The 26230-nt window shown below is 44.5% G+C and overlaps 2 protein-coding genes across 10 annotated transcripts in view; both read left to right on the forward strand.

Moving 5' to 3' along the window:
• UBR3 (ubiquitin protein ligase E3 component n-recognin 3) overlaps positions 1–6116 on the forward strand; it is an 88068-nt gene extending 81952 nt beyond the window's left edge. For all 5 annotated transcript variants that reach the window (XM_088656407.1, XM_088656472.1, XM_088656480.1 and 2 more), the window contains 6 exons: positions 37–144; positions 358–483; positions 770–946; positions 1472–1681; positions 2546–2685; positions 3431–6116. In XM_088656407.1, the coding sequence (XP_088512533.1) occupies positions 37–144; positions 358–483; positions 770–946; positions 1472–1681; positions 2546–2685; positions 3431–3548 (879 nt within the window). In that variant the 3' untranslated portion in view covers positions 3549–6116. The remainder of the gene's footprint in view (positions 1–36; positions 145–357; positions 484–769; positions 947–1471; positions 1682–2545; positions 2686–3430) is intronic.
• Positions 6117–14752: 8636 nt separating this feature from the next.
• The window catches only part of MYO3B (myosin IIIB), a 270696-nt gene continuing 259218 nt past the window's right edge, over positions 14753–26230 (forward strand). Inside the window, exons 1-2 of one of the 5 annotated variants that reach the window (XM_088656726.1) lie at positions 14753–15255; positions 20250–20292. In XM_088656726.1, coding sequence (XP_088512852.1) covers positions 15135–15255; positions 20250–20292 — 164 coding nt within the window. In that variant the 5' untranslated portion in view covers positions 14753–15134. Of the gene's footprint in view, positions 15256–19998; positions 20007–20249; positions 20293–26230 lie in introns of those variants that run through there. The other 4 variants (XR_015946782.1, XM_060281215.2, XM_088656620.1 and 1 more) reach the window with 4 other exon arrangements.

The following is a 26230-nucleotide window of genomic DNA, read 5'->3' on the forward strand; positions in this document are numbered from 1 at the left end:
TTTCTAATTATCTAATTAATTTCTTCTTAATCACAGAGTATGTCAAATGCAAAAAAGTCTTGGGAAGTATTACTGAGTCATGTGATCAGTGAACTCCATAACAGGAAGATCTATGAGCAAGAGGAAACTGAAGACCTAGCCATGGTACGGTTATATATATATATATTGGTTTGTCAACCATAGCTCAATTTGATGGTTACTAAATACATGAGGATGAAATCAGCATTAGTTTGCAAACCATTCTTAGCACTACTAAGTTTGCAAACTATCAATAGAATTACCAAAGAGCGCCATTGATTCTTCAGGAGTTAAATCAATCAGGATTTTTTTTTGTTCTTTTTCAAAATTCTAATTTAGGACAGCACAAGTGCTTGGTGCCCACACTCCATGGAGACTTATTTGCAGCAGTTCTGTCTGCCTTTCCTCAGGATTACCAGCCTTCTTCAGCACCATCTCTTTGGAGCAGAGCTACCTAGCTGTCAGGTACTATGAAAAACTGGTTCATTTGATCTGTTCCAATACCTTTGATGTCACACTAACAAAGCATCCTGCGTTATCTAGGAAATGCGCTCGTATAGAGAAAATACTGCCAATATTTCCAAGATTAAAGATTAAACTTGGATCATTTTTGTGTATGCATCACAACAGCACAGTATGAATTTGCATCATGGAGTTGAACTTATGCGCTCAGGCTGACAGCATTATTCTTTGGGGCTTCCTCTTTTTTTGTATACCTGACGCATCTGGCTCTTCATTTTATGTTTAACAGGAAGACGAAGAATTTACCGTGCTTGCTAACTGCCTGGGTTTGTTACCTCCATCTTTCCAATCGTCAGAGTTTTCCAGTGCCTCTTGTCTTGACTGGCCTGTGCCAGCCTTTGACATAATATCCCAATGGTGCTCAGAATTGGTTTCATTTGCAGGCAAGCATCCAACCCAAGTAAAGGTAGGTAAAATAAATAAAAATGGCTGCAGCTTAATATGGTACTCTGCTTTCACTTTCAAATTTTAACCCTATTTAAAAATCATTTTTAAAAATCATTTGTTACAAAGTAGCCACACAGCAGGTTCCTTTTTAGCAAATTTTTGATCGGACTGTACTGCCAAATTGTTCTCTAGAAGCTAATAAACTTTACAGGTTTAAACAAATCATTTTAATTGAATTGGAAATGGCTACCATAAGGAAAAAGAATAACTTATCATAAACATTTTCTGGAAAGAAATATAAGGGCATTATTACTGATGGACCTACAGGAAATCAAAAGAGTGATTTCAGAAACTGAAAGGTGTGCAGAGATAATATCATAATCTGTCTGATTTATTATAATTCTGAAAATTGGTGTGTTTGCCCGTCAGTTTCTCCTAATGTTTTGCTTATCTGGGAAGTTTTTTTGGAAAACTTAAGATTTATGAAATTTAACTTCTGTACTTCTGGAGAAACATTTTCACATTTCCCCATTATCTCTTCCAGATTTTACTTATACAAGAAGCTAAATGGGACTTGCCACGTCTCCTACAACTGCCTGAAAATTATAATACCATTTTCCAATACTATCACAGAAAAACTTGTTCAGTCTGTTCCAAAGTTCCTAAAGACCCCGCTGTTTGTCTGGTCTGCGGCACTTTTGTGTGTTTGAAAGGACTTTGCTGCAAGCAACAGAGCTACTGTGAATGTGTCTTGGTAAAAAAACTAGTAATAAATATTACCTGTTTCCCGAAAGCGATTTGGAAAGGAAGCACACCTAATAATGCTGTCTCTTGGTTTTTGTGATTCTGGGATCTCTAGCAGATGACCTATAGTGCACAAAGAATGCCTCTTGCAAGGTTTCCCCATTCACATTAGTGGTTGCGTCCTATATATTATATAAGAGAAGAGTTTTTTCTGTGTGTGTCTCTGTGTGCAGAACTGCCCTACCCACTGAAATGAATAAAACACCCCTGGTCATGCAGAAATTCTGAGTAGAGAGAGAACTCTGGACCCAGGGGAAAGCTATGGGAGGAATGAAATGTTGCACTATGTCAGTTGTTCCAACATGAGAAGCATTTCAGCTTGCCTGATTGAATTATCCCCCACTTGTCCCCCTGTTTTGAGGGTTCTCCCAATCCCACCAGAGCCAATTTCAAGGGACTCAGAGGGGAAGAGATGGTGGAAACCCCCATTGTGCAAGCAGAAGGAAGTCCATATGTGAGCTTCTGCTGATGGGATTCATTACGTGAATTCCAGCCTTTATAATCGTTTGAGCTCATTTTTGTTATACAGTGGACCCGCTAGTTATGTACCACTCTGGATACGTAACTTTTGGGTCACGAACGCAGCAAACCCGGAAGCATATACTTCCGGGTTTCGCCGCATGCGCAGAAGGGCTCTCTGCGCGCATGCGTAGAAGCGGCGCCTCTGCCTACAGACTTTTCGGGTTGCGGACAGACCTCTGGAACAAATTTAATTCGTATCCGGAGGGTCCACTGTATTTTGATGCAGATCATTACATTTGTTATAAAGCCATTCACAAATAACTCTTTCCTCTTTTCTAAAACAAAACCCCAGCACTCGCAAAATTGCGGTGCTGGAACAGGCATATTCCTCTTGATCAACGCATCCGTCATCATCATCATTCGTGGTCATCGTTTTTGCCTTTGGGGTTCCGTTTACCTGGATGCACATGGTGAAGAAGACAGAGATCTCAGGTAAGCTTTTTAAAATACGGGATTATTTGCACTGTTTTTAACATAGGGCTCTACCCCCCTTTTGAACTGTTTTGTTCTCGTAACCAAGGCAAATCAGAGGAAATAATTTCATGTAATAATATTACACTTCCCCTTCAGAAGCTCCGAGGCCAAATCACCAAGCTTTTTAAAGAGGTTTTAAAGAAAACTAGGTGTTAAATAGGCTTTGGGGGGGCCAATATGAGGGCACCTGCTAAGAAGAAAACTCATGTGTGGATGGTGCTGCATGGCCCTTTGTCTGAAAAAGGAGGATTTAAGCCAGGCATCCCCAAACTGCGGCCCTCCAGATGTTTTGGCCTACAACTCCCATGATCCCTAGCTAACAGGACCAGTGGTTGGGGAAGTTGGGAATTGTAGTCCAAAACATCTGGAGGGCCAAAGTTTGGGGATGCCTGATTTAAGCTATTCTCAGTGCCAACCTAACTGTAGTTGCTTGAGGCAGCATACCGTATTGGCCTGAATATAAGCCGCACTTTTTTTTCCTTTCAAATTCCGACTGTGAAAAGTTAAAAGTGCAGCTTATATTTGGGCCAATATGGTAACTCAAGGGTGTCCGAAGTTGGCAGCAATCAAGGTCCCTTGCAGCGTCCCAAAGACTGGTTGGGGGCATCTCTTGAATCACATAATGCAGGTGCTTAAGGTAGCAAATTACATTGGGCTCTCGCTGTTCAACTGATTATTGATCTTATTTTATTCTTTCCTGCAGGCGTGGCAAGCCTCTCTATATATGTAAAGAAAGATACAGAGTCCTTGAACAGCAGTGGGTTTCGCACACCTTTGACCACATCAACAAAAGATGGGGGCCGCATTATAATGGTTTGTAGGTCACTAACCATCCTGCTGTAACATCAATCCTTATTATCAGCGCTACCGGCATGAGCTTTAAGTGAATGGAAGTTCAGTCACTTCCCTGGGGAAGGTGTGAATCGGCACCTTTGTATGAAGCCCTGCGTTATCCAGGTCCTGGTAATAAGACATGTAGTAATTAAAAACACAAAGCAATTAGTCCTCCTAATGCGAGTACGGAATCTAAATACATTTGATAGTTGTTGCTGTATAATCCACTAATAAACAAGCACAAATTGTACTTTAAAAATGACACTAAATGGCGGATGAGCGTTTTGTTTTGCCCCGGGTTGGGGTTGTGTATGCTGAGGCACTGTATATGTGTAGTACACACCTGCTAAACATACTGCTTCCCCCCCCCCCTTTACCCTTCTTTGTGTTGCTTTAAGATTTTGATCGATAATGTATTTGTAAGTATACAAGAGCTGTAACACTTCTGATTTGTGAAATTGTATAGAAATTGGTCTAAAGGATTTTTAGAGAATATTTCACTTGCTGCCGTGAAGCTATGGAAGAAAGCTTCAGGCGATACTGAAAACCTTACTCATTCTCAGGAATTTCATAGATATACTCCAGAGAGATTAGTGAAATAGCTGTAAAATAGTTAGCTTGCCGCTCTTAATGTAGTACAAGACATATACAGTATTCTGTCTCTGCCATTTCAGTTAGCTTTATTTACTGGTAACTACTAACACATCCATTTTATGGTCTCTGTACATACGACTTTTGTAAGATGCCCCCAAATGGTAGATCGCAATCCCAGCGGAGCATATCATGGCTCTCTCGATCCCACCTAGCCATAGGTTTCAGTAAGGGGCAGGGTGAAAGTCATGCTGAGTTCCCAGTGAGTTACAAGAAGCATCTTTGTATTATATTCATAGAGCAAGCACCGCCCTTTCTGCTTGGCTTCCCCTAATAGGGGAATTTGGTGGGGGAGTTAAATTGTGAGGTGGCAGTGGTTAAAAAGAAAGGCACCTCCTCTGAATGAGGGTTGGGGCATATTTACAACTATCCTCCAGTCTGCATGGAGCAGTCAAGGCTGTACACAGAGAACCCTTTTTAAAAAAACGGAAATCCCGAGAATCCAGTTGCTTGGCATGGAAGCAGGGGATCAAGGAGCAGCCTGAATCGAGCCCTCCTCTCAAAGAAACAGCTGATCATCATATTGGATCACAGAGGAGAATCACGTGTGTGGCTGTCCTTCAAGCTGGAGATATATATATATATGCGCTTCCACTCATAGTGGACCTTAGGACACTTATATTTATTTAGATGGCTTTGAAATCAACAAGAATGGGCATCATTGCAGAAAGATGGGTGGGGAACACACCACACTTAACCAGGCAGGAAAAAACAGATCAATACTATCTTGCTGCCAAAACCTTTTTCGTCTTTTTCACAGAATACTCGAACAGCTGTTGGGACTCTTTCTAACAGTTCTGTTGGTCATTTCTGACACTTGCATCCTTTGGCTTAACATAGCTTTTTTCTGTAAAGTGAAGTTTATATATGTAAACTACCATTAAAAAAAGAAGAATAAGAGTTGTAGCCATATAACCATGTATTCAGTTGAAAGCTGCTCTCTTTTCAAACGTCTGATAGGAAATCAGCTGCTGAAATTCGGATAGGAAATAATAAGGAAGTGGGGATGTTCACATGATGAGCCTTATAGGCCACAAAGTTTTTACAAAATCTTAAGAAAAACACATAGCAATGGTTTGCTGTTTTATTTATATGAATTTATCTGTGTGAATATTTATATATAAGCACACGCAAATATATTTGGGTTCTACCTAGGAGCCTACATTTCATTCACCAACTGAAATATGGTCTTTTCCAAAAACATTGCTACATTTTTAATATTGTATCGTATATTCTGCCTATAATATTTTTGCATTGCTCATTTATGAGTACCCAGCCATTTTGTAAGCACAGCAGACAAGCAGAAAAGCTGCTGACATTTCCCAGCATAACGCGATTACAGGAGTCTTGGATTTGCTCTGTGTGGTTTGAAACTTCACAAGAGATGATGTCAAAGGAAACAAGATCCTCCAGGAACTGAATGAGATGTGCTATTTAAAATGGAATGTTTTATGATTGTGTATATGAGTGTGAAGTAAAATTATTAGCCTTAACCTTAAAATCTTCGGATTTCATGGCGTTCATTTTTATACTGGTGAATTAGTCACCGGTCAGTTTTTAAGAAAAAGAAAAGGCACTTGTTTGGAAATCCTACTTGAAATATACCTGCATGCTGCTGAACTAGAACTTTGATTACTCCTATAACTTTTTGAAAACCTGCTTTGTTAAGCTTACTTTGAAAAATAACAGGTCCAACTAGAATGGGTGTGTGTGTGCTGCTGCTGCTGCTGCTGCTGCTGCTGCTATTCCTCCGACGTACTGGTGTGGTATCTTGTATGAATGATCATTTTAAGTACAGTACATTACTGTGGAAACAGAATCAGTCTTTGACACATCAAAATGCAAAACTAAAAATACCGTAATCAACGTTGTAAAATATGTTAATAAAAAGTCTACTGTCATTACGCGTGTGTGTACAGGCTCCTTTTGTTATATTATATTATGATATTAAGTTTACATGAAAAAACACCAAACGTGTTTTGCATTCATTTAAGGCAGGGGGAGGACAACTTTTTCAGCCTTGAGGGCTGCATTCCTTTCTAGGCAGCCTGCCAGGGGGCCATGTGCATCGGAAGCGAGTCCACAGTAAATCACACAAGAGTAGGTGAAGTTGACTCCATATTCAAAAAACAGGATCAGCAAAGGAGTGACAGGTCTAAGAAGCACAGCAACACTCTTCAGTAGGTCTTGCCCCATGAGGCAGTTGTGGAGGCTTAAGGCCTTCCCACAGCTGCCTAACTCTCCTCCCAGGTATTTCCCAAGCAATCTGAGACTGCCACACGTGCTTACTTTTGCTCCTCCCTCTTCATGCCTCTCCTGGCCCTGGGAGAAATGGGGGGGGGAGTGGAGCTGGTTGCCTCAGGAGGGGAGACACCCTGGCTTCTTTAACCAGCCAGACTCATCTCTGCCTCTTGGCCTCCCTCCTCTCCTGCTTCTGCCTCTGCTGCTGATTCTGGACTTCTCTCTGCCACAGACTCTCCCCACTCACGAAGCCCTTTGACCTCTTCAGCTTCCGACACCACCTCTTCCCAATCTTCTCTCTCCCTCCACTCGCCATCATGTCACCACCAGCTCCTGGGTCTCTGAGCCTTCGTCCCCTGGGGGTTCTTCAGCTTCTGCCTCTCACTATTCCTCTGTGACCAACCAGTCCATGCCATCATGCCAGTGATGAGTGGATCCAGAAGCAAAAGGCCTTTCACCCCTCTGCATTCCCCATCCATGCTAGCAAGCAATCAGCATTATCTGGGCTCAAGGACACATTCCAGCCAGGCAAAAGCACAAGGAAGGTGCAAGGCAGTCCTGTGGAAAGGGTGTGACCTTAGGGGAGTCCCAATGGCCAGATTTAGAGAGACGTGGAGGTTGGAAGGTTGACAGAAAAGGGATCTTCATGGATTTCCTTAATTGCGGCATACCTTACCCTAAAATCTGTCCGAAAGCCTCATTCTTTGTCGGATTTCCTTAGAATTTGCCCTGTACGTAAATCCTTCCTACCTTGTTGTTACACGCAGAAATGATTTAATTGTGAGTCTTTCTAATAAGTCAGTGCTCGCCATTTTTAAAGCCTCGAAGTAGTATGTTTTAAGTCACTTGCTACAAGGAACAAGTCAGATCACAACTTCCTGGGATCAGATGCTAAAATAACACAAATATTTGTACCTGGGCATAACGTATCGTCGTCGTAATGACCTTCCAGACAGTTCTAGCCATAGTAGCCTAGACAAAAGCAGGTGGAAGTTGAGAAATCAGCACGATCTCCTGTCAACCAAGTGAGGAAGTGGTTTTAACAATTTGCATACCTTAAAGCGCTGCAGCAAAGGTTAGGAAATACATGTAGGATTCTGTGACCAAAATCGATTCTGCACAAGGCAAATTGGCAGACAAAATGGGTGGTAGGGGTCATTTATATGTATGAGCTCTTGTTTATGTTCTACAAATGCCTTTTTGTTGATATTGTGCCCTTAACTCTTCCAACTCAGCGTATCAGTTAGTTGTTCAGTTTGCTACTGTGTGTGTGCCAAAAATGCAACAGGAACAGACACACTGCAGTCCTGAATACCAAAGAGCGGTTGTCATGGCAACAACAAACAGGAGAAAGCTAGCCCAATTTAGGTGATTTACCTTTCTGAGTCCTCTGAGCATCACATATGGACTTTGACACTAAGTAAGTTATTGGAACATGAACAGTCCACCCCGACTGAATATTCTTGGATATCTCACAATAATTCTAATATATAAGGCACCTTGTAATAACAGAATCTGCCATTGGTTCAGTCCAGTGTCTCCCAACACGCCTCATTTGTGATTATTTCCTAATCCATTCCGGAGGTGTTAAATTCTGCCTCTTAAAATATATCTGCATTTACTCTGTCAATAGCTATGGGTACTCTTGCTACTTGAGGGGGACGGGTGGGAGAGATGGGAGTTATTTCCATAGGTGCAGAATAAACAAATGACCCGGGAAGGGGGGGGGGACACAAAATCAACCGATCAATGGAAAGGAACCGGTGTAATCACTATCCCTCTCCTTCCATCATGTCCTGGGCTCAGGAAGACACTACAGACATGGGAAAGAAGCCTGTTTATAGCTCTCACCATGCTTGAACTCCAATCAGCTCCTAGTCAGTCAAAGAGAAGGCAAGCTGGGGAATGCTCCCATTACACCCTCCAGGGGCCCCTATTTTCCAGGGACAGTCCCAGATTTACAGAAGCCATCCAGGTTTCTGATTTGAACCCGGAGTGTCCTGCTTTTTCCTTCCCTATTTTCATCGGAGAAATATTGGAGGATATGGCGTTCTCTAACCCCCGAGCCAAGGAGATAAGTAACTCTACAACCTTTAGAAGACATCTGAAGGTAGCCCTGTATAGGGAAGGTTTTTTTAAATATAAAACATGTTTAATATTGTAAGGGGGGGGCTTACAGAGAACAGTCCCCCCCCCCTCATCAGGAGCAGCTCGTCTCAGAGCAGCCGCGAGAGCGAAGAGTCTGATGGGCAGAGCCAGGAAACGGAAAGGGAGTGCCAGCCCTCTAGCAACATCCAAGAGCCCTTTCTCCATAGGCAGAGAGAGAGGGGGGGAGAAAGAGGGGACAGGAGTCAGTCAGTTCACAGGCCATTCCCCCCCACACTGGAACTGAGGAGGCGGAGAAAAGGGAGACACTTCACAGTTCCGAGGCTTTTATGTTGGTCCAAGACGAGACGATCGCCGGTGCAGGAATCGGATGGAGTGAGCAGCCATGAAACAACCAGCTCATTACACTGTAAATAATGTGCACTAATAAAAGCTTCTGAAAGACAAGGATGTGGAGAATCGTTACTCAAGAGTAGCCACAACAACCCTGACATATATATATATATATATATATATATATATATATATATATATATATATGTAAATGTTTTTACATATGTTGGAAGCTGCCCAGAGTGGCTGGGGCAATCCAGTCAGATGGCTGGGGTATAAATAGTAAAATAATTGTTGTTGAGCAGGGTGTCCCTATTTTCATCACATATATGTTGGAGTGTATGTCATTATCATACAGCAAGAGGCCTGAAAGGAGGAGAAACGGGGCCGCCTTTGCTCGCTGACACCACCTCTTCCTCTCATCAAGGTCCAGCTGTGCATTTTCCACCATTTACACACCTTGCAGCAGGTGTGCGGAGCCTCAGGCCCAGGGGTGAAATGAAGCTCTCCAGGCCCTCTTTATCATGCTCTGGGAACCCATGCTGAGGCCCTGCTTGGTGATTTGGCCTAGTTCAGGCACCCCCAAACTTCGGCCCTCCAGATGTTTTGGACTACAATTCCCATCTTCCCTGACCACTGGTCCTGTTAGCTAGGGATCATGGGAGTTGTAGGCCAAAACATCTGGAGGACCGCAGTTTGGGAATCCTGGCCTAGTTCAAGGATGGTTTCTCCTTGCTTGCCAGGAAGGATGGATGGAGCTGTGTGGAAACCTCTGGCTCTTGTGCGGCTGGGCTGCTTTTCTACAAAGGTGAGAGTCCACAGCTAGCTATTGCTCTGCCTGGTTTCCCCCTCAATGGAGGGAGTGAATCCCATTAGACCAAAGCTTATTTTTTCCCACCCGCTTACTATAAAGCCATCCTTGGTGATTTGGCTGAGGCAAGTGCATATTTTATGCATTGTTTCAGGGTGCCAAGTTCAGCAGGTAAGTTTTGTATGGCTGAGGGACGTGGAAAGAAATGTGAGATGCGGCGATGGTTTTTTTTACGCAACATTCTCAACCAAAGTCCCCACTATGCCTTTAAAGCAGTAGTATACCACTTTAAGGGACGCGGGTGGCGCTGTGGGTTAAACCACAGAGCCTAGGGCTTGCCGATCAGAAGGTCGGCGGTTCGAATCCCCGCGACGGGGTGAGCTCCTGTTGCTTGGTCCCTGCTCCTGCCAACCTAGCAGATCGAAAGCACGTCAAAGTGCAAGTAGATAAATAGGTACTGCTCTGGCGGGAAGGTAAAGGGCGTTTCCGTGTGCTACTCTGGTTTGCCAGAAGTGGTTTAGTCATGCTGGCCGCATGACCCGGAAGCTGTATGCCGGCTCCCTTGGCCAATAAAGCAAGATGAGCACCACAACCCCAGAGTCAGTCACAACTGGACCTAATGGTCAGGGGTCCCTTTACTTTTACCTATACCACTTTAAACAGGCATAGCTGTTCCCAAAGAATCCTGGCGTTTGCTAAGGGTGCTGAGAGTTGTTAGAAAACCCCTATTCCCCCCCACAGAGCTGCACTTTTCAGAGAAGTTTAGCAATCCGTTCTCTTCCCAGGGAGCTCTGGGAATTGTAACTCTGGTGAGGGGAAGCTTTATGAGGAATGGTTGAAGGAGCTGGGCATATTTAGCCTGGAAAAGAGGAGACCGAGAGGAGATACGATAGCCATCTTCAAATATCTTAAGGGCTGTCACATGGAAGATGGAGCGAGACTGTTTTCTCCTGCTCTGGAGGGTAGGACTTGAACCAATGGCTTCAAGTTACAAGAAAGGAGATTCCAACTCAATGTCATGAAGACTTTTAAGACTGTAAGAGATGCTCAACAGTGGAACAGACTCTCCTTCCTTGGAGGTTTTTAGGCAAAAGTTGGATGGCCATCTGTCATGGATGACCTAGCTGAGATTCCTGCATTGCAGAGGGTTGGACTAGATGACCCTTGACTTCCTTTCCAACTCTACAATTCTTTGATTCCATGAGGGGAAAAGGAGTCTCCTAACGTCTCTCAGCACCCACAACAAGCTACCTCCCCCAAGATTCTTTGTGGGAAGCCACGACTGTTGAAAATGGTAAAAGTGTGCTTTAAACGTGCAGTGCAGATAAGTTTCATGGAAATAACCCTGCTTTCCTACTGTTGGCTCTGAGAGGAGAAACAGCCCCATGTCTTCAGTTATTTGCAAAGTACTGTCTCCCCTAGCTTGCAACAGGCGCCTCACGTTCACATAGATAAATCGAAGGAAAGACCTTTTCAATTAAGTGCTCTCATCGGATAACCTATTCCTGTAAACTGCCAAGCAGGTTAATGAGTGCTAAGAGTACAATTGCTGAGCCAATGGCACATCCTCAGCCTTGTTGGACATGATTGCATGTTTTTAGTTTAAGCAGCTACAAAGTGAGTATCTCTCACAGACAAACCCATCCACGGCAGAATGCATTGTCCAGCCCAGGGCCAAATTTAGGTTTGACGAGGCCCTAAGCTACTGGAGGTAATGGGACCCTTTATGTGTCCAGCTGTCCTTTGTCAACAACAAATTGTCGCTGTTTCTTGTGTTGAATATATGCTATATGGTAATTTATGGACTTAAGAGGTATCTAATGCCATTTGCACAAAACACACCTTAATGGGGTATCCCAGTTCCAGGGCTTGCATTTTTAAAAGGTAAAGGTAAAGGGACCCCTGACCGTTAAGTCCAATCACAGACGATTCTGGGGTTGCGGCGCTCATCTCGCTTTACTGGTCGAGGGAGCCAGTGTTTGTCCGCAGATAGCTTCCGGGTCATGTGGACAGCATTACTAAGCCGCTTCTGTTGAACCAGAGCAGCGCACGGAAACGTCGTTTACCTTCCGCTGGAGCGGTACCGATTTATCTACTTGCACTTTGACGTGCTTTTAAACTGCTAGGTTGGCAGGAGCAGGGACCGAGCAACGGGAGCTCACCTCGTCACGGGGATTCGAACCGCCGACCTTCTGATCAGCAATCCCTAGGCTCTCTAAACCAGTACAGCAAAAATAAATGCCCCAAGTACCTGCTGTGGGATGACCCCCTCGAGATGCGTGTGGCGAAAACATTTCTCTTATGCCATACATCCAACCAGTGCATTTTTCTTGAAAAAGAGGTGCCAGAAATCACCATGAATGCCTCCCTTGTTCTCTAATAATGGTAATGGCGCCCACCAGAGAGGTGGCAGAACTGGGTTCCAGCTGAAGAAAAGGCCTGCCTCCAACCCAAAACTGAGGCTTGTTCTGGTTTGAGCCGGAGGGAGACGGAGAAAGGCCATTAAATGGCTTGACAGCCAGGATAAGTGTTTGATCACCAAGCACAATGACAAGAAGAAAAGAAAATTGTTATTGAGAAACCCTGCTAATGTTCCGCTCCTAACGTTGGCAAGAGTCCATGAAAAAGGCGGGGGGAGGGAAGAGCTGAGAACCAGGAAGAAAGTTATCCTTCACAAAGTCACCTCCAATAAGTTGTCAATGCATCTGGTCAGTAGCAGGACTGGAATATCACTTGTAGTTTAATGGTGACTTTTGGACACAGTGGAGAGAGAAAAGTTTTGGATAAGTTTTTCTTATAACGGTACCAACTTGAATAAAATATTGGGGGGCCAGGTAAGCCCTGCCCCATATAACTGATCATAACACATGGCACACACACCATTTGAATGGCAATGCTCATCAACTTTGTGGGGGTGCTCAAATAATTAATAGGGGAGGGGACCGAAGGGACCTTGGCCCCTAGGAGTTGGCTTCTATGACGAGGACCTCTTAAAAGAGCAAAAGTATTCCCCATTAATTGCCTAAACAAATCCTTCGTGACAAGGTGGGGGTTAAAATAATAAACTCATGGAAAACAACTTTTTGTAATTGTATATAGGTCAACTCACGATTGTACCATAGCTGTTGGTACCTCTGTTTGAAACCTCATGGGAGAACTTTCAGAATCCAGCAGGAGTAGCAACCTTAAGGAACATGGTAGAAACATTGATGTTATGAGAATGATGTTAAGGTCTTATATAAATAAATGTTCATAAAGGTACCAAGCAAACACACACACACACACACACACACACACACACACACACACACACACACACACACATATAAACCACATGTCTGAAGCCCACAGAAAAAAAGTCCTGAAACCATTTCATCTCTCCCAAATGACCTCAAATATTTATCTGCAAGGTCGAAGGAAATGGAGAGCCTCCCCATTGTCTGTTTGCTCCCAAATCCTGTCTCAAGGGCACATTTAAGATATGAATAGGGTGAGCCTGTGACCTGTGACCTGGATTCAGGGAAATGAAAGAGTGCCCAGGGTGCCCAGGTAATCCAATCAAGTAACCTAGCAGACAGGAGAAAAAAACAACGCACTCAGATTTCTGTTGTAGTCCGCCCCTTCTTTGATGTACGTATGATGTATTGGGCGTGGTCTTGGGCTCCAGGGTGGGCAGTTCAAAAGTCTATATAAGGGCTTGCACACCTTTGTCCTGGGTCCCTCCTGCCTCCTGCGTGTGGCAGTGAGCACCCTGTTGCAACAGTTAATAAAGATCAGGCTTATAGCCGCTTTGCTTTTGTATATCCTGGTCTGGGCTCTGTTCATTTCCTGACTGGTTTGAGCCTTAAAAGGTACGCTCTCTCTCCGAAGTCAACTGTGTGATGTAGCAGCTAATAAAGCCAAAGCAATTCTGGGCTGCATCAATAGGAGTATAGCATCTAGATCAGGCATCCCCAAACTTCGGCCCTCCAGATGTTTTGGTACTACAATTCCCATCATCCCTGACCACTGGTCCTGTTAGCTAGGGATCATGGGAGTTGTAGGCCAAAACATCTGGAGGGCCGCAGTTTGGGGATGCCTGATCTAGATCAAGGGAAGTATTCAATACTACTGTATTCTGCTCTGGTCAGACCTCACCTGGAGTACTGTGTCCAGTTCTGGGCACCACAGTTCAAGAAGGATACTGACAAGCTGGAACATGTCCAGAGGAGGGCAACCAAAATGGTCAAAGGCCTGGAAACGATGCCTTATGAGGAACGGCTTAGGGAGCTGGGTATGTTTAGCCTGGAGAAGAGAAGGTTAAAGGGTGATATGATAGCCATGTTCAAATATATTAAAGGATGCCATATAGAGGAGGGAGAAAGGTTGTTTTCTGCTGCTCCAGAGAAGCGGACACGGTGCAATGGATTCAAACTACAAGAAAGAAGATTCCACCTAAACATTAGGAAGAACTTCCTGACAGTAAGAGCTGTTCGACAGTGAAATTTGCTGCCAAGGAGTGTGGTGGAGTCTCCTTCTTTGGAGGTCTTTAAGCAGAGGCTTGACAGCCATCTGTCAGGAATGCTTTGATGGTGTTTCCTGCTTGGCAGGGGGTTGGACTGGATGGCCCTTGTGGTCTCTTCCAACTCTATGATTCTATGATTCTAAGGTCCAGCCTTCCTTAAGAAGCTGAACCCCTTGAAGGAACGCCTCAATATTAATGTGCCTTGTGTGGCAAAATTGAGGACGGGGGGAGCAATTCCTTTGGACACTGTTTGCGATGCTGGTTGGTAATGTATGACATCTAGTGATGATACACATAAAAAGTTATTAAACAGTGTGTGACTCATTTCTACCTTCTTTCAGCGGACAATTTCTCTGGGCCTGCAATTTCCATGTGTTTAATTTACTCACCAGCCAAAATCATGAACTGCAAGAATGGGCTGTTTGTGTCGCTGACCGTCTGCCAGTTAACAATGTTAAAAAGTTTCCAGAAGAGACACTGCTTCTGTCCTGGTACTCTAGAAAGTGCCAGAAAGCAGTTTTGTTTTGTGCTTTTGCCAAATGTAGATGGCGGTAGAAAAGTTAATTAGACAAAGACAATGGTGATCGTTCCTACAGCGTAGAGTTGCTTACTCTTTGGAGAGGCCCCCCAAAAGGAGGTCTTGAATTTGAGCACTGGAAAGCTGCAAAAGAAAGCTGAATTTTATAAAGGGGGGGTGAAGGACAGGGAGGAATCCACATGAGGATGGGGACATGCAGAATGGCTTCTTGTTTCCCCCAAGGAAGGCAAGCACCATAAAAGTACTTCTACTGGAGAGGAAAGCAGAAGATTTGGGAACCCCCTCTTAAAACCTGCTTTGAGGTCTTGTGTGTTGGATAACTCAAATCTAGGGAGACAGCTGAAGGCCAGAAGCTCCTGTACTCTAGGTATGTCCAAATGACAGTATAAATGTTTCATCAAGAAAAGAAAAGGAAGGTGAAAACAGGAATGATGAAAAGGAAACAGACAATGCAGCAAAGGGAAAGATGCGAGAGAAACCATTGTGTCAGTTTCACACACCAGGGATCAGGTGAGTGTTAGAACTTTAAACTTTTGGCTATTTTCTAAGGTAAAGGTAAAGGGCCCCCTGACCATCAGGTCCAGTCGTGTCCGACTCTGGGGTTGCGGCGCTCATCTCGCTCTATAGGCTGAGGGAGCCGCTGTTTGTCCGCAGACAGCTTCCGGGTCATGTGGCCAGCAGGACTAAGCCGCTTCTGGCAAACCAGAGCAGCACACGGAAACGCCGTTTACCTTCCCGCCAGAGTGGTACCTATTTATCTACTAGCACTTTGACATGCTTTCGAACTGCTAGGTTGGCAGGAGCTGGGACCGAGCAACGGGAGCTCACCCCATTGCAAGGATTCGAACCGCCGACCTTCTGATCAGCAAGCCCTAGACTCTGTGGTTTAACCCACAGCACCACCTGGATCCCTATGGCTATTTTCTACTCACTTGCAAAAGACTCACCTGCCTTCGTGATCCATTTATTATGCAACGTGCTTTTGCTCCCTATTTCTTGCACACAGTTTCCTTGACAACCTTTAAGGCTGCACGTCTGCCGCAAGAAACCCGGTTCAGGTGACAATACATTTGCATGGGGAAATGGGGATATTTTCTGCAGATATTTTCATGGAAGCTGCACAGGTGTAATAGACCTCTTTGGACATTGTATGGAATGCAATTAGTTAAGACTTCCCAAACAGATCTGGTGGATCACTGTGAGAACAGGCTCCTAGATGGGTCTCTGGTCTGATCCAGCAGTGCTCTCATTGTCGCATTCTTATGAAATAATTTCCCTTAGATGCTGGTACCAGGCTACAAATTTTGTTTACCTTAAAAGCCATTCCAATTCTTCAAGGGCTTTTGTACATCACCACTCTAACGCAGGGCAATTGTCTAGTTATATATACATTTAAAACAAACATTAAGGGTTCTTGCTCTCCATGGAGGTGAAAAGCCATTTAGTGGATCTTGTTTACTTCAGAGGGTATGTGCGGTACTCCTCCTCCTCCTCTTCTTCTCCTCCTCCTCCTCCTTTGACTCTCTTCCCCCATACACCACCCATCTGTTCTGGGGGTTCACCCCACCCTCCGGAGCAGATTTGGAGGGGGCACGCAGGCACAAAAGGATCTCAGGGATGAGGTGGTGTTGCCAACATGTTGAACTACCGTATCTGTTAATTAGACGCCAGTGAATCTCAGTTCTAGTTCCCAACAATGAGTTAAAATGACACATGCACAAACAGCTTTGTGCTTGAGTCCAAACGGAGACAATTTTCTCAAGGCCCTTTCTTTCTTTTCAATTAACAGCTTGCTTTCAGGTGGAGACACTGTGTAAGGTCACGCTGACCTTCCATGCGGTGACAGCGTCGGAGGGAAAGCTGAATCATTGCGCTCCTGCCACGCAGACATTACCGTAGCATAAGCCTCTGATCATTTTAATGCTGAAGTTTTTTTCTTTTTCAAACACCTTACAGTAGATGTGAGGCTCAATCTTGATGGTGCTAAACTGAACCTGCTCCTGGAGTGACCTGCAGTGAAGAGAGCTTTGCTGTTCTTTAATACGGCTCTTTCCAAAGAAGGGCTGATCACAGCAAATTATCAGGATGCTATTGGCGGCTTGTGTAGCTTCTTGTTGACTGCTTGATGAATGGAGGGAGTGTGCAAAGTGTTTATTGAAGTATACCACAAGGTAACCAACCCCCTCCAACATTTTGTGGAGGAGTATTTCAAGACATTCACAAAAAAAAACATAATGTGTTTTGTATTAATTAATCCAGGAAAAAAATGCCACCCGTTGGTCCTGTTCTGGAAAAAGTGGCTAGAGAAACATTTCCCCCTCTCATAATACCAGAACATGTGGGCAGTCAATGAAGCTAATAGTTGGAAGAATCATAGAATCGTGGAGTTGGAAGGGACCCCGAGGCTCATCTAGTCCAACCCCCTGCAATGCAGGAATCTCAGCCAAAGCAACCATGGCAGATGGCCATCCAATCTCTGCTTAAAAACCGCCAAGGAAGGAGAGTTCACAACCTCTTGAGGGAGACCGTTCCACGGTCAAACAGAAAGTTTTTCCTGATGTTTAGTTGGAATCTCCTTTCTTGTAACTTGAAGCTATTGCTTCAAGTCCACCCCTCCCCCCCCGCAAGCTAGCTCCCTCTTCCATGTGACAGCCGTTGAGATATTTGAAGATGGCTATCGTAGCTCCTCTCAGTCTCCTCTTTTCCAGGCGAAACATACCCAGATCCCTCAATTGCTCTTCATAAGGCTTCGCTTCCAGACCTTTGACCGTTTTGGTTGCCCTCCTCTGCACACCTTCCAGCTTGTCAACATCCTTAAATTGTGGTGCCAAGAACTGGACACAGTACCGTTTTTCTCCGAAAATAAGCCATACCCCCAAAATAAGCCATAGTGATTAAAAAATAAGACACCCCCTGAAAATAAGCCACCGTGGTTTTTTTTTTAGGAAAAATAAATATAAGACGATGTCTTATTTTTGGAGAAACACGATATTTCAGGTGGGGTCTGACCAAGGCAGAATAGAGTGGTACTATTACTTCCCTTGATCTGTCTTCTGACCATTTCCACCACAGCTAAAATGCATGTCTCTTTCCACCTTTCTCTGAAATTTGTGGAACTTTTAACAAGAAAAAGGGGGCTTGCCCACCCAGACATTATGCATGACTGCCTGCCTGATGCATCAAGGAAAAGATGAGCTTTGCCCAGAGCCTAACCTTGAATACAAGGAGGGTGCTTTCATATACATGGCAAAGAGAGACAGCACAGCCAAACACATCCCTTTCTTCTTGCTAAAAGCATGCACATGTCTGCATTGGACTTTTCTGAATGGAAAGTGAAAGGTGAAGCAAGGCCTGTTTCCACAGTAACTGTGCATGTAACATTAGGCACTGAGTGAAACAAATAGTTGGAGGAGGTCACCCTTCTGCCAATTCAGCATAATTACTGTACTCATTAAAGTAATTATTAAAGAGATGCTAAATTTTGGACATGAAACACTTGTACACCATTCTCTGGCCTCTTCTTAAGACTGTTTTCTTTCCCAGCAAATGTGGGCAGTTGTAACCTCTCCATGACTTCCTGTCCCATCACCTTCCATTTCCTTTCTGGGTCCTGAGGCTCCCTACTTCTTTCTGTTCCACTGACTGCTACTTCTTGGTACTGTTTTCTCTCCTCACATCCCTAACCCTTTGCCATCACAGTCCTTAGCCCAATTTGCTGCCCACACAAAGAATCAGACTGTTGTTATTTATACATATCTGTAACAAGTGCTATTTTTCTTGTAAAAAGAGGTGCCAGGGCTCAGCACGAACACCTCTATTATCTATTCAGTGGTCTGTGTTTGCCTGAGCTTGAGTCTGGACTAAGGATTCTGAGCCCCCGTGTTCTGATTCGATACATGATATCCAATCACAGAACATTTCAGGATTTGGGCCTCTGTCATTGGCCTTTAAACTCTGAGTCATGATTCGCAGCTTGGAAGTTTAAACAGCCAATCACGTTGGGAGTGGGAGTGGCCCAGGCCTTCAGAGAGGTATATAAGCAGTTGCTTTGCCCCTGTTGTCCAGTTCCATTAGTTCAATAATGGTTCTTGCTGTTATCACTGTGTCTTGCCTCATGAGAACCCACCTATACTTCAACCTCCCTTGTTGTTATGGAATGGCAATGGCACCCACCTGAGAGGTGCTGGAGCGGAGCTCATGTGAGCTCCGGCTGGGGGGAAAAGCCCTTTCTGTGACATAACTTTGCATGTGGCATTGAGACATCATAAACAGAATCACAAATAATTGCGACAGCCTTTAGGATTAATTGGTTGTGTGGGCAAATGTTGCAGATGCTTGCAAGGATAAAGATGAAGGAATGTGGGATAGAAAGAGCCTGTGTTGAATAATTGCAAGTATATTTTTCATATGCTAAAAATAATGGAGCTAATTTTCAAAACAGAAAAGAACGCAGAAGAAAGTATTTTTCAGCTCACCCAGAGATTAGTTTTGTGGCTGGGTGGTCACTGTGCCCAGTAAAGTTTAGATGCTTGTGGCATCTGCGAACCAATGTGAAATATAAGCAGTTTCCTAATGGCAGCGCAAGGCAGGTCTGATTGGGCCAAATGGCAGCTTTGCAAGCACAGTATCAATAAATCAGGAAACAAAATGGTTTGGCTTCAGTAACACAAGCTGTAATTCTGGAAGCACATTATCTACCAATCAATGTAAGGAGGAGTGACTGCTGAAATGGAATCTTGTAAAAAAGAGAAAGTGATCATAAAAGTTGAAGCTTTTGGAATGATATAAAGTTTAGAGATGTGATCAAGCTTCTTAAAATGCTAGGCTGCAGAATCACAGTGTCTGTCTGTCTGCCTGTCTGCCTCCCTACGCACATATGTGTCTCACTCCTGCAGAAAGATGCAGTCGATTAATCTCCCTCTCTTCCCCTGGCGTCAGCTTTCGGATGGGCCAGCTTAGGCTGCAGAACTGTACGGCGTGTTTATCCGGGAATATGTCCCACCCCAGCAAAAGTGTGCGCTGGATCAGGCCGTGAGCCATGTAATAATCATGATCTCCTGATCTCTGAAGCCCCTGCACAATAGAACTGGACAGACTCCCCACCCCCACCCCCAGTTTTGAGTTTCTCCCTTTCTAAACTGCACCACACACTCAAGTTCTTCCTCGAGTTCTTGTTAATTATTAAATCTTCTATCTGTCCTAGATTTATTGCTGGGAAGGGACAATGCCTCTTGTTTAGTGTAGCCTATGAACTATGGCAGGTAGGAAGCGGGTGCATTCTTCTTCCCCAAAACTATCCATATTTTTCCCCCTGCCAGGTCTGTGCTTTAGAGTGCAAGAAACGCAATGTATACAGGGGCCCAACTTGAATCCTTCCTCAGCTGGAGAAATGGCTGGAGCAATGCCCAAAGATCTCAGATGTCTTGAAGGCTGTCCTGTTTCTGTCCCCCCCCCCTGCACTGCACCTCACATTTGCTTTCCTTTGTTTTGTTTTTCCTTTGTAGCCCCTCTGGAGAAGGCGGCAAGCCCTGAAGCGAATCTGAGCGGGTAAGATGCAATTATGAGAAAGTTTGTCGGCTGACATTTGGAAGGGAAGGAATGGGAGAGTGTGTGTGTGGCCTTTGCAAAAGGTGTTTTATGTACGGTAGCCGCTTGCTCGCTTGCTTCCAGCACAAGGGTTGGGGATCAGAGAGTCCTTCTTTGATCCGGTTAACAAATTATAATGATAATCCGGACAAATTGCAAGTAGCTATTCCTGCTACATCTTGGAAGCAGATGAATTCATTCACTCAAAGCCTGCAATCATATCCACACTTATTCAGGAGGTACACCCATAGCTGCCAAGTTATCCCTTTTTTAAAGGGATTTTCCCTTATGCTGAATAGGCTTCCTCGCAAGAAAAGGGAAAACTTGGCAGCTATGGGTACACCCCACTGAATCCAGTGGGGCTTACTTCTGCGTAAATGTTGGTTCACATTCAAACCTTACAGTAAAAGGACATGGTCCCCCCCAAAAAAAGATAAAACTGTAGTTTGTTTAGGGTGCTGGAGACTGTAGTTCTGCTAGGGTAAGGTACAGTTCCCAGGATTCGGGGGGCGAGGGGAGGGCAATGTGCTTTGAATGTCCTTTAAATTTATGGTTTGGACGTGATCATGATTTAACCTCCCCACAAACAAATCAGGATGAATACTCAATAAGCAGGATATCTGTATACTGACTTAAGGGTTTTTACAATCAAGCGCTATATAAATTTTATGGAATAAAATCTGGAAATGCCCAATTTGGCTCTGTGGCCATTGTTCTCCTGAGAAATTATTTGGTCTTCTGAGAACTGTTCTCCTCAGAACTGATTTCCCACCCCTGCTTCTGCTGTGATGATGGAACCTGTTTTGTGTTGCCCTGGCATGAGGCCCTCACAAAGCTCATTCAGAGAAACCGAAATATTTCTTGTGCTTATTTTGAATTGGCTTCGTAATGGTGCTATGCGGCTAATCAGATTTGAGGATGTGGTGATGATAAGCGGTAAGTTCAGGCTGTGGGCAGTAAGTCTCACTCTTACTTTGAAAGAGTAAATATTTTTGCCCCCCCCCCTAGCACCCATTTCCCTTCTGTGTGATTTTCATGGATTGCAAAAGTTTTTTGTGAGGCATACCCCCTCCCTTTTCGATGCAGCTGGAGTTCAGGGTTCTGGGTTCTCTTTATAATAACTATCAAAATACTCACAGGTCGAAAACCAACTTCTTACCCTTACCCTTCTTACATGATAAAGCGATCTTCAGCCATCTCACCCCTTGCTTTTTCATGCAAGACCATTTGCAGTCGTTTACAGTCGTCAACAGCTATCAGTCAGTCCATCACCCATTTCCACCACCCTTCTGAGTGATACCCCCTCCCCACCCTTTCTCTACATATAGCATCTAGGGACTTCTATTTCAGTGTATCTGAAGAAGTGTGCATGCACACGAAAGCTCATACCAAAACAAAAACTTAGTTGGTCTTTAAGGTGCTGCTGGAAGGAATTTTTTTTATATTATTTTGTTCCTTCTTACCCTCTTACCCTCCGGTGCTTGCACCTGTCCTTTGACCTCAACATCAAACTTATTCATTGCACATACCCTCCGGGGACCAAGCAATCAACTTTCGCAGGGAGTGAGGGGAGCCCTCTAAGGATCACCGCACTTGCGTAAATTCTGTTTAGATCAGAATTACTTCCACTGCTTTAAAATCTATGTGCCTGGGGTTGTAGATGCAGAGGGAGGGAAGGGGAGTCCATTAGCAGGAAGAGTAACGAAGCTCGATCAGTTTCTACCACAGCGCATTAACGCAGTCGAAAAACACGACAGTTGGGGCTGTTGCGCTAAGGTGATCTTCATTCTTGCAAGGCAGAATGTAGTTTAGACTAGCACATTTTTACAGAGCTAGGCAAAGTTGTTCATCTGTGTGAAAGTTCTGAGTCCTGTTAAGTAGCAGATGCCTCTGTCCTTGGCAAAGCGCTCTTTGGGGATAAATGTGGGTATCAGCTGCGCACAAGTTCATGATGGGTGCTGGGGCTTCCGGTCTGAAAACGGTATGCGTCGTATGCATTGGAAATGCATGTAAAAAGTAACTTGACGAGCAGATGCCCATTTTCACAAGTAGAAACATGAAGCAGTTGGGCATCTTTTCTTCCTGGATAGCTCAGCTGGTTAGAATGTGGTGCTGTTAACGGCAAGGTTGCCAGTTCGATCCCCATATGGAACAGCCACATATTCCCACAATGCACAAGTTTCGACTAGATACGCTGAGATAGGAAGGCGCTGCCAGCTTTTATGCCCCATTGGCTGCCAGGGCATGCGTGTAGCCAATGCCCTTTCAGCCAGCAAGGCACACCCCCTGAGGAGGTCACTCATTGGCCAATTTGAAATGCAGCAGCTGGCAGGAACTTGAGCCAGCTGCCCAGGCAGCCAAGTGGAATTCCTTCAATGGCCGCCTGGCCATGTGCGTTCTGTTTGTTTGATTTTTTTTTTTTACTTCTCCCGGGATGGCGACCAAGCGAGGATCTGCAACAGCCGCCCACCGGGTGGAAGGGGTAAGCGTCGGATTCTTGCATTGCACAATGGGTTGGACTAGATGATCCTCAGGGAGGGGGACCCAACTCTACAATTTCATGATGCTATGACTTCTTCATCCTACTCTTCCAAAAAGAAAAGAAAAACCATATATACTAGCAAACTGCGCAGGGTCTGCCAAAAGGTATATGATACAAATGTGTTGCTGCGATATATGAAAGGAATGCAAATGATAAGTGACCCCAAATGTAAAAGACAACCATTTATTTTGAGAAGAGGGGAAGGACCTATGCTATTTAAACCTAGTGTCCCTCAACTCCCATCAGCCCCAGCCAGCAAAGCTGATGGTAAGGGCCCCCATTCCTGCCTGCCAGGGATCCCCGGTCCCTCAGCCTCATTTGTCTATATCACAAGGATCAGGGTCTGTGTTTCTTCAATCTTTTTACTGCCACCAGTTCTCTCACAAGATATCCCATTACATAGACATAAGTCTTTGCACTAATGGGATGGTCTTGCAGGATGCAACCCTATGGCTTGCTGACTCCTCACGTCACACAATTCCTGCATTTTTTTGGCAAGAGGAAACATCGTTAGGGTAGTAGTTTTGTTGTGTTGCTAGTTGTATCGCCCTTGAGTGGGCCCCACCCCCAAGGAAGGAGCCAATCTAAACAGCTGAGTGGTTATTGATTGATTACATTTTATTCTTCTTAGGACGCGGGTGGCGCTGTGGTCTAAACCACCGAGCCTCTTGGGCTTGCCGATCAGAAGATCGGCGGTTCGAATCACCACAATGGGGTGAGCTCCTGTTGCTCTGTCCCAGTTCCTGCCAACCTAGCAGTTCAAAAGCATGTCAAGGTGCAAGTACAGAGGTACCTTGGTTTATGAACACAATTGGTTCCAGAAGTCTGTTCATAAACTGAAGCGTTCATAAACTGAAGCAAGCTTTCCCATTGAAAGTAATGGAAAGTGGATTAATCCGTTCCAGACGGGTCCGCGGAGTACTCAACCTGAAGCGTACTTAACCCGAAGCATGGGTGTAATTGGTTCCGCAAGTCTGTTCATAAACTGAAGCGTTCATAAACTGAAGCGAACTTTCCCATTGATAGTAATGGAAAGTGAATTAATCCGTTCCAGATGGGTCCGCGGTGTTCGTAAACCGAAAATTTATAAACTGAGGTGTTCATAAACCAAGGTTCCACTGTAGATAAATAGGTACCACTGTGGCAGGAAGCTAAATGGCATTTCTGTGCGCTCTCCCCCCCCCCCCAAATCATGGTGTTCCATTGCACCAGAAGCAGTTTAGTCCTGTTGGCCACACGACCCGGAAAGCTGTCTGTGGACAAACGTCAGCTCCTTCGTCCTGAAAGCAAGATGAGCGCCGCAACCCCGTAATTGCCTTTGACTGGACTTAACCGTCCAGGGGTCCTTTACTTTTTACATTTTATTCTCAAAGAAAGCACATCTTTTCAACCCGTGCTTGGGCTCTCTGGCCTTAATGGCATGAGGGAAGTTGACACCTTTGCGCCGCCGTCTGAGCTGTGGAATCAGAGAAGTAAAGAACTGTCAGGCACCTCCTCCAATTCATTTTCTTTCAAAGAGACAAAGCTAACATAAACTTGTTGTGTCAGGTACTGCAGCACTCTGAGTACTGTCCTAGTGGCTATGTTGCAGGACAAGAAAAGGGGACGATCACAGGAGATAAAGTAGATGAAGTCTTAAGTGAGGGGGGAAAGGTATATAAAACTACATTACTTTTAATCAGAGCTGTTGGCTAGATTGTAATATAATACTTATTACAGAGGCATAATTTTGTTGTTGTTTTTAACTATACCGTTTAGCTGACTGATATTTTAAAAATTAATCTGGGTTCTTTATGAAATGGCTTTAGGTTCATGCTGGGAGATAAAATGATTCGACATTTGCAAAATTTGTAACAATTGCAATCTGCTCAGTTTATCCCCTGACGTAGTTTCAGGATCTGCTAGAAACCAGTGAGCCTAGTGATGGGGGACTCCTGTCTCCTAGAATTAAATTTCAAAATTGCCTTTGAGACACCTGAAAAATCTTGATGGGCAGAGCTCGTAAATACAAGTGCTATTTTTTTTGTAGAGGTACGCAGCAGCCATGGCACATAATGAGTCGAATACTTGGGGGGTTCGGAAAAATAAACATTCAGATAATTGGGTTGTTGGCGAGCTTTCTTGGGGTTTTCATTTATTCTTTTAATTCCAAGTCTTCTGACTGCATGGCACAACAGAAATGGAGTTCCGTCAAATGTGGCTGAGTGTTCTTCTCTGGGGGCTTTATATTTATTTACAGTATTTGGAAGGGGAGGGATATTGAAACAAAGTTTCTTCTGAATGCCAAAGTCTGCATTTTTAGCACAAGCTTTGAGAGCAAAGGTTGGCAGACTGCGCCGGAGGGAGCTGAGCTGCAGGAACTTGTTCTGACTGCAAGCAAGGCGAGCCAGGAGGGAGGCCGTTCCGCCTTGTCTTAGCTCCAGTGAGATTGGGAATCTCCTGCCAGCGAGCGGCAGCAATCAGCACCATGCGTGCAGGACAGCAGGAGCACCGCAAAAGGAAATTTTCTGAAAGCCAAGATACTGGCAGAAGAAGCGTTCCAGCTGCAGAAGCAGCTGGGAAATGGAGCAGCAATCAACGCCATATAACAGAGCAGCAAGGGTCCTACAAGTACTTGCCTTAATATAGGTGTGTATATAAGCTTTTAGACTGCTCAGTGGCCGTTCCCTTCGCCCGAGACATAACACAGTTACAAAGCAAAGGGAAGGCTGAAGAATTTGTGCAATGTTTTTCTCCTCATTCCTCGGCAGGCCTGTCTGATTATGACCTTACAAACAGAGAAACAAACTTAATTGACTTTTGTCCCTGATCATCAGCTCCTGTCTCCCTCAGTGTACATGTGCTACATCGCATCAAAAATATCCAAGCTGCCATGGATTTTAACAGATTGAGATTGGACTCGGTGATTGGCTGGCAGGTGTCCCAGGCTCTTTGACAGGACTTTTGCAGCTGAGCAAAACACTGTCGGGAATATTACTGAATAATAGTGGCTCCTTTCTCTCGTCATTATCCCGGAACAGTCTTACTCATTAAGATCACCTCTTGCCTTAGTCAGTGTTATTTATTTTTAAACTCGGATTTGCATTAAAAACTGTATCCTTCCTTCTGAACTTTCTCTTGGCCTTTGTGCAAGATTAGTCCAGGGGACTGCAGCTGATAAAACAGAGCAACCGTATTTCTCTCTCCATAGGACGCACCTGACCATAGGACGCACTTAGTTTTTTAGAGGAGGAAAACAAGAAAAAAAAAATTTGCTTTCTCGAATTGTCCTAGGCATAGCAGCCAACTCCTAGAGGCCTAGGTGCCTTTGCCCCACCCCCCAATTAAATATTTGAGGAAGCTTCTTTTGCAAAGGGG

Source organism: Zootoca vivipara, chromosome 1, assembly GCF_965207765.1.
Source record: "Zootoca vivipara chromosome 1, rZooViv2.hap1.1, whole genome shotgun sequence".
NCBI lineage: Eukaryota > Metazoa > Chordata > Lepidosauria > Squamata > Lacertidae > Zootoca > Zootoca vivipara.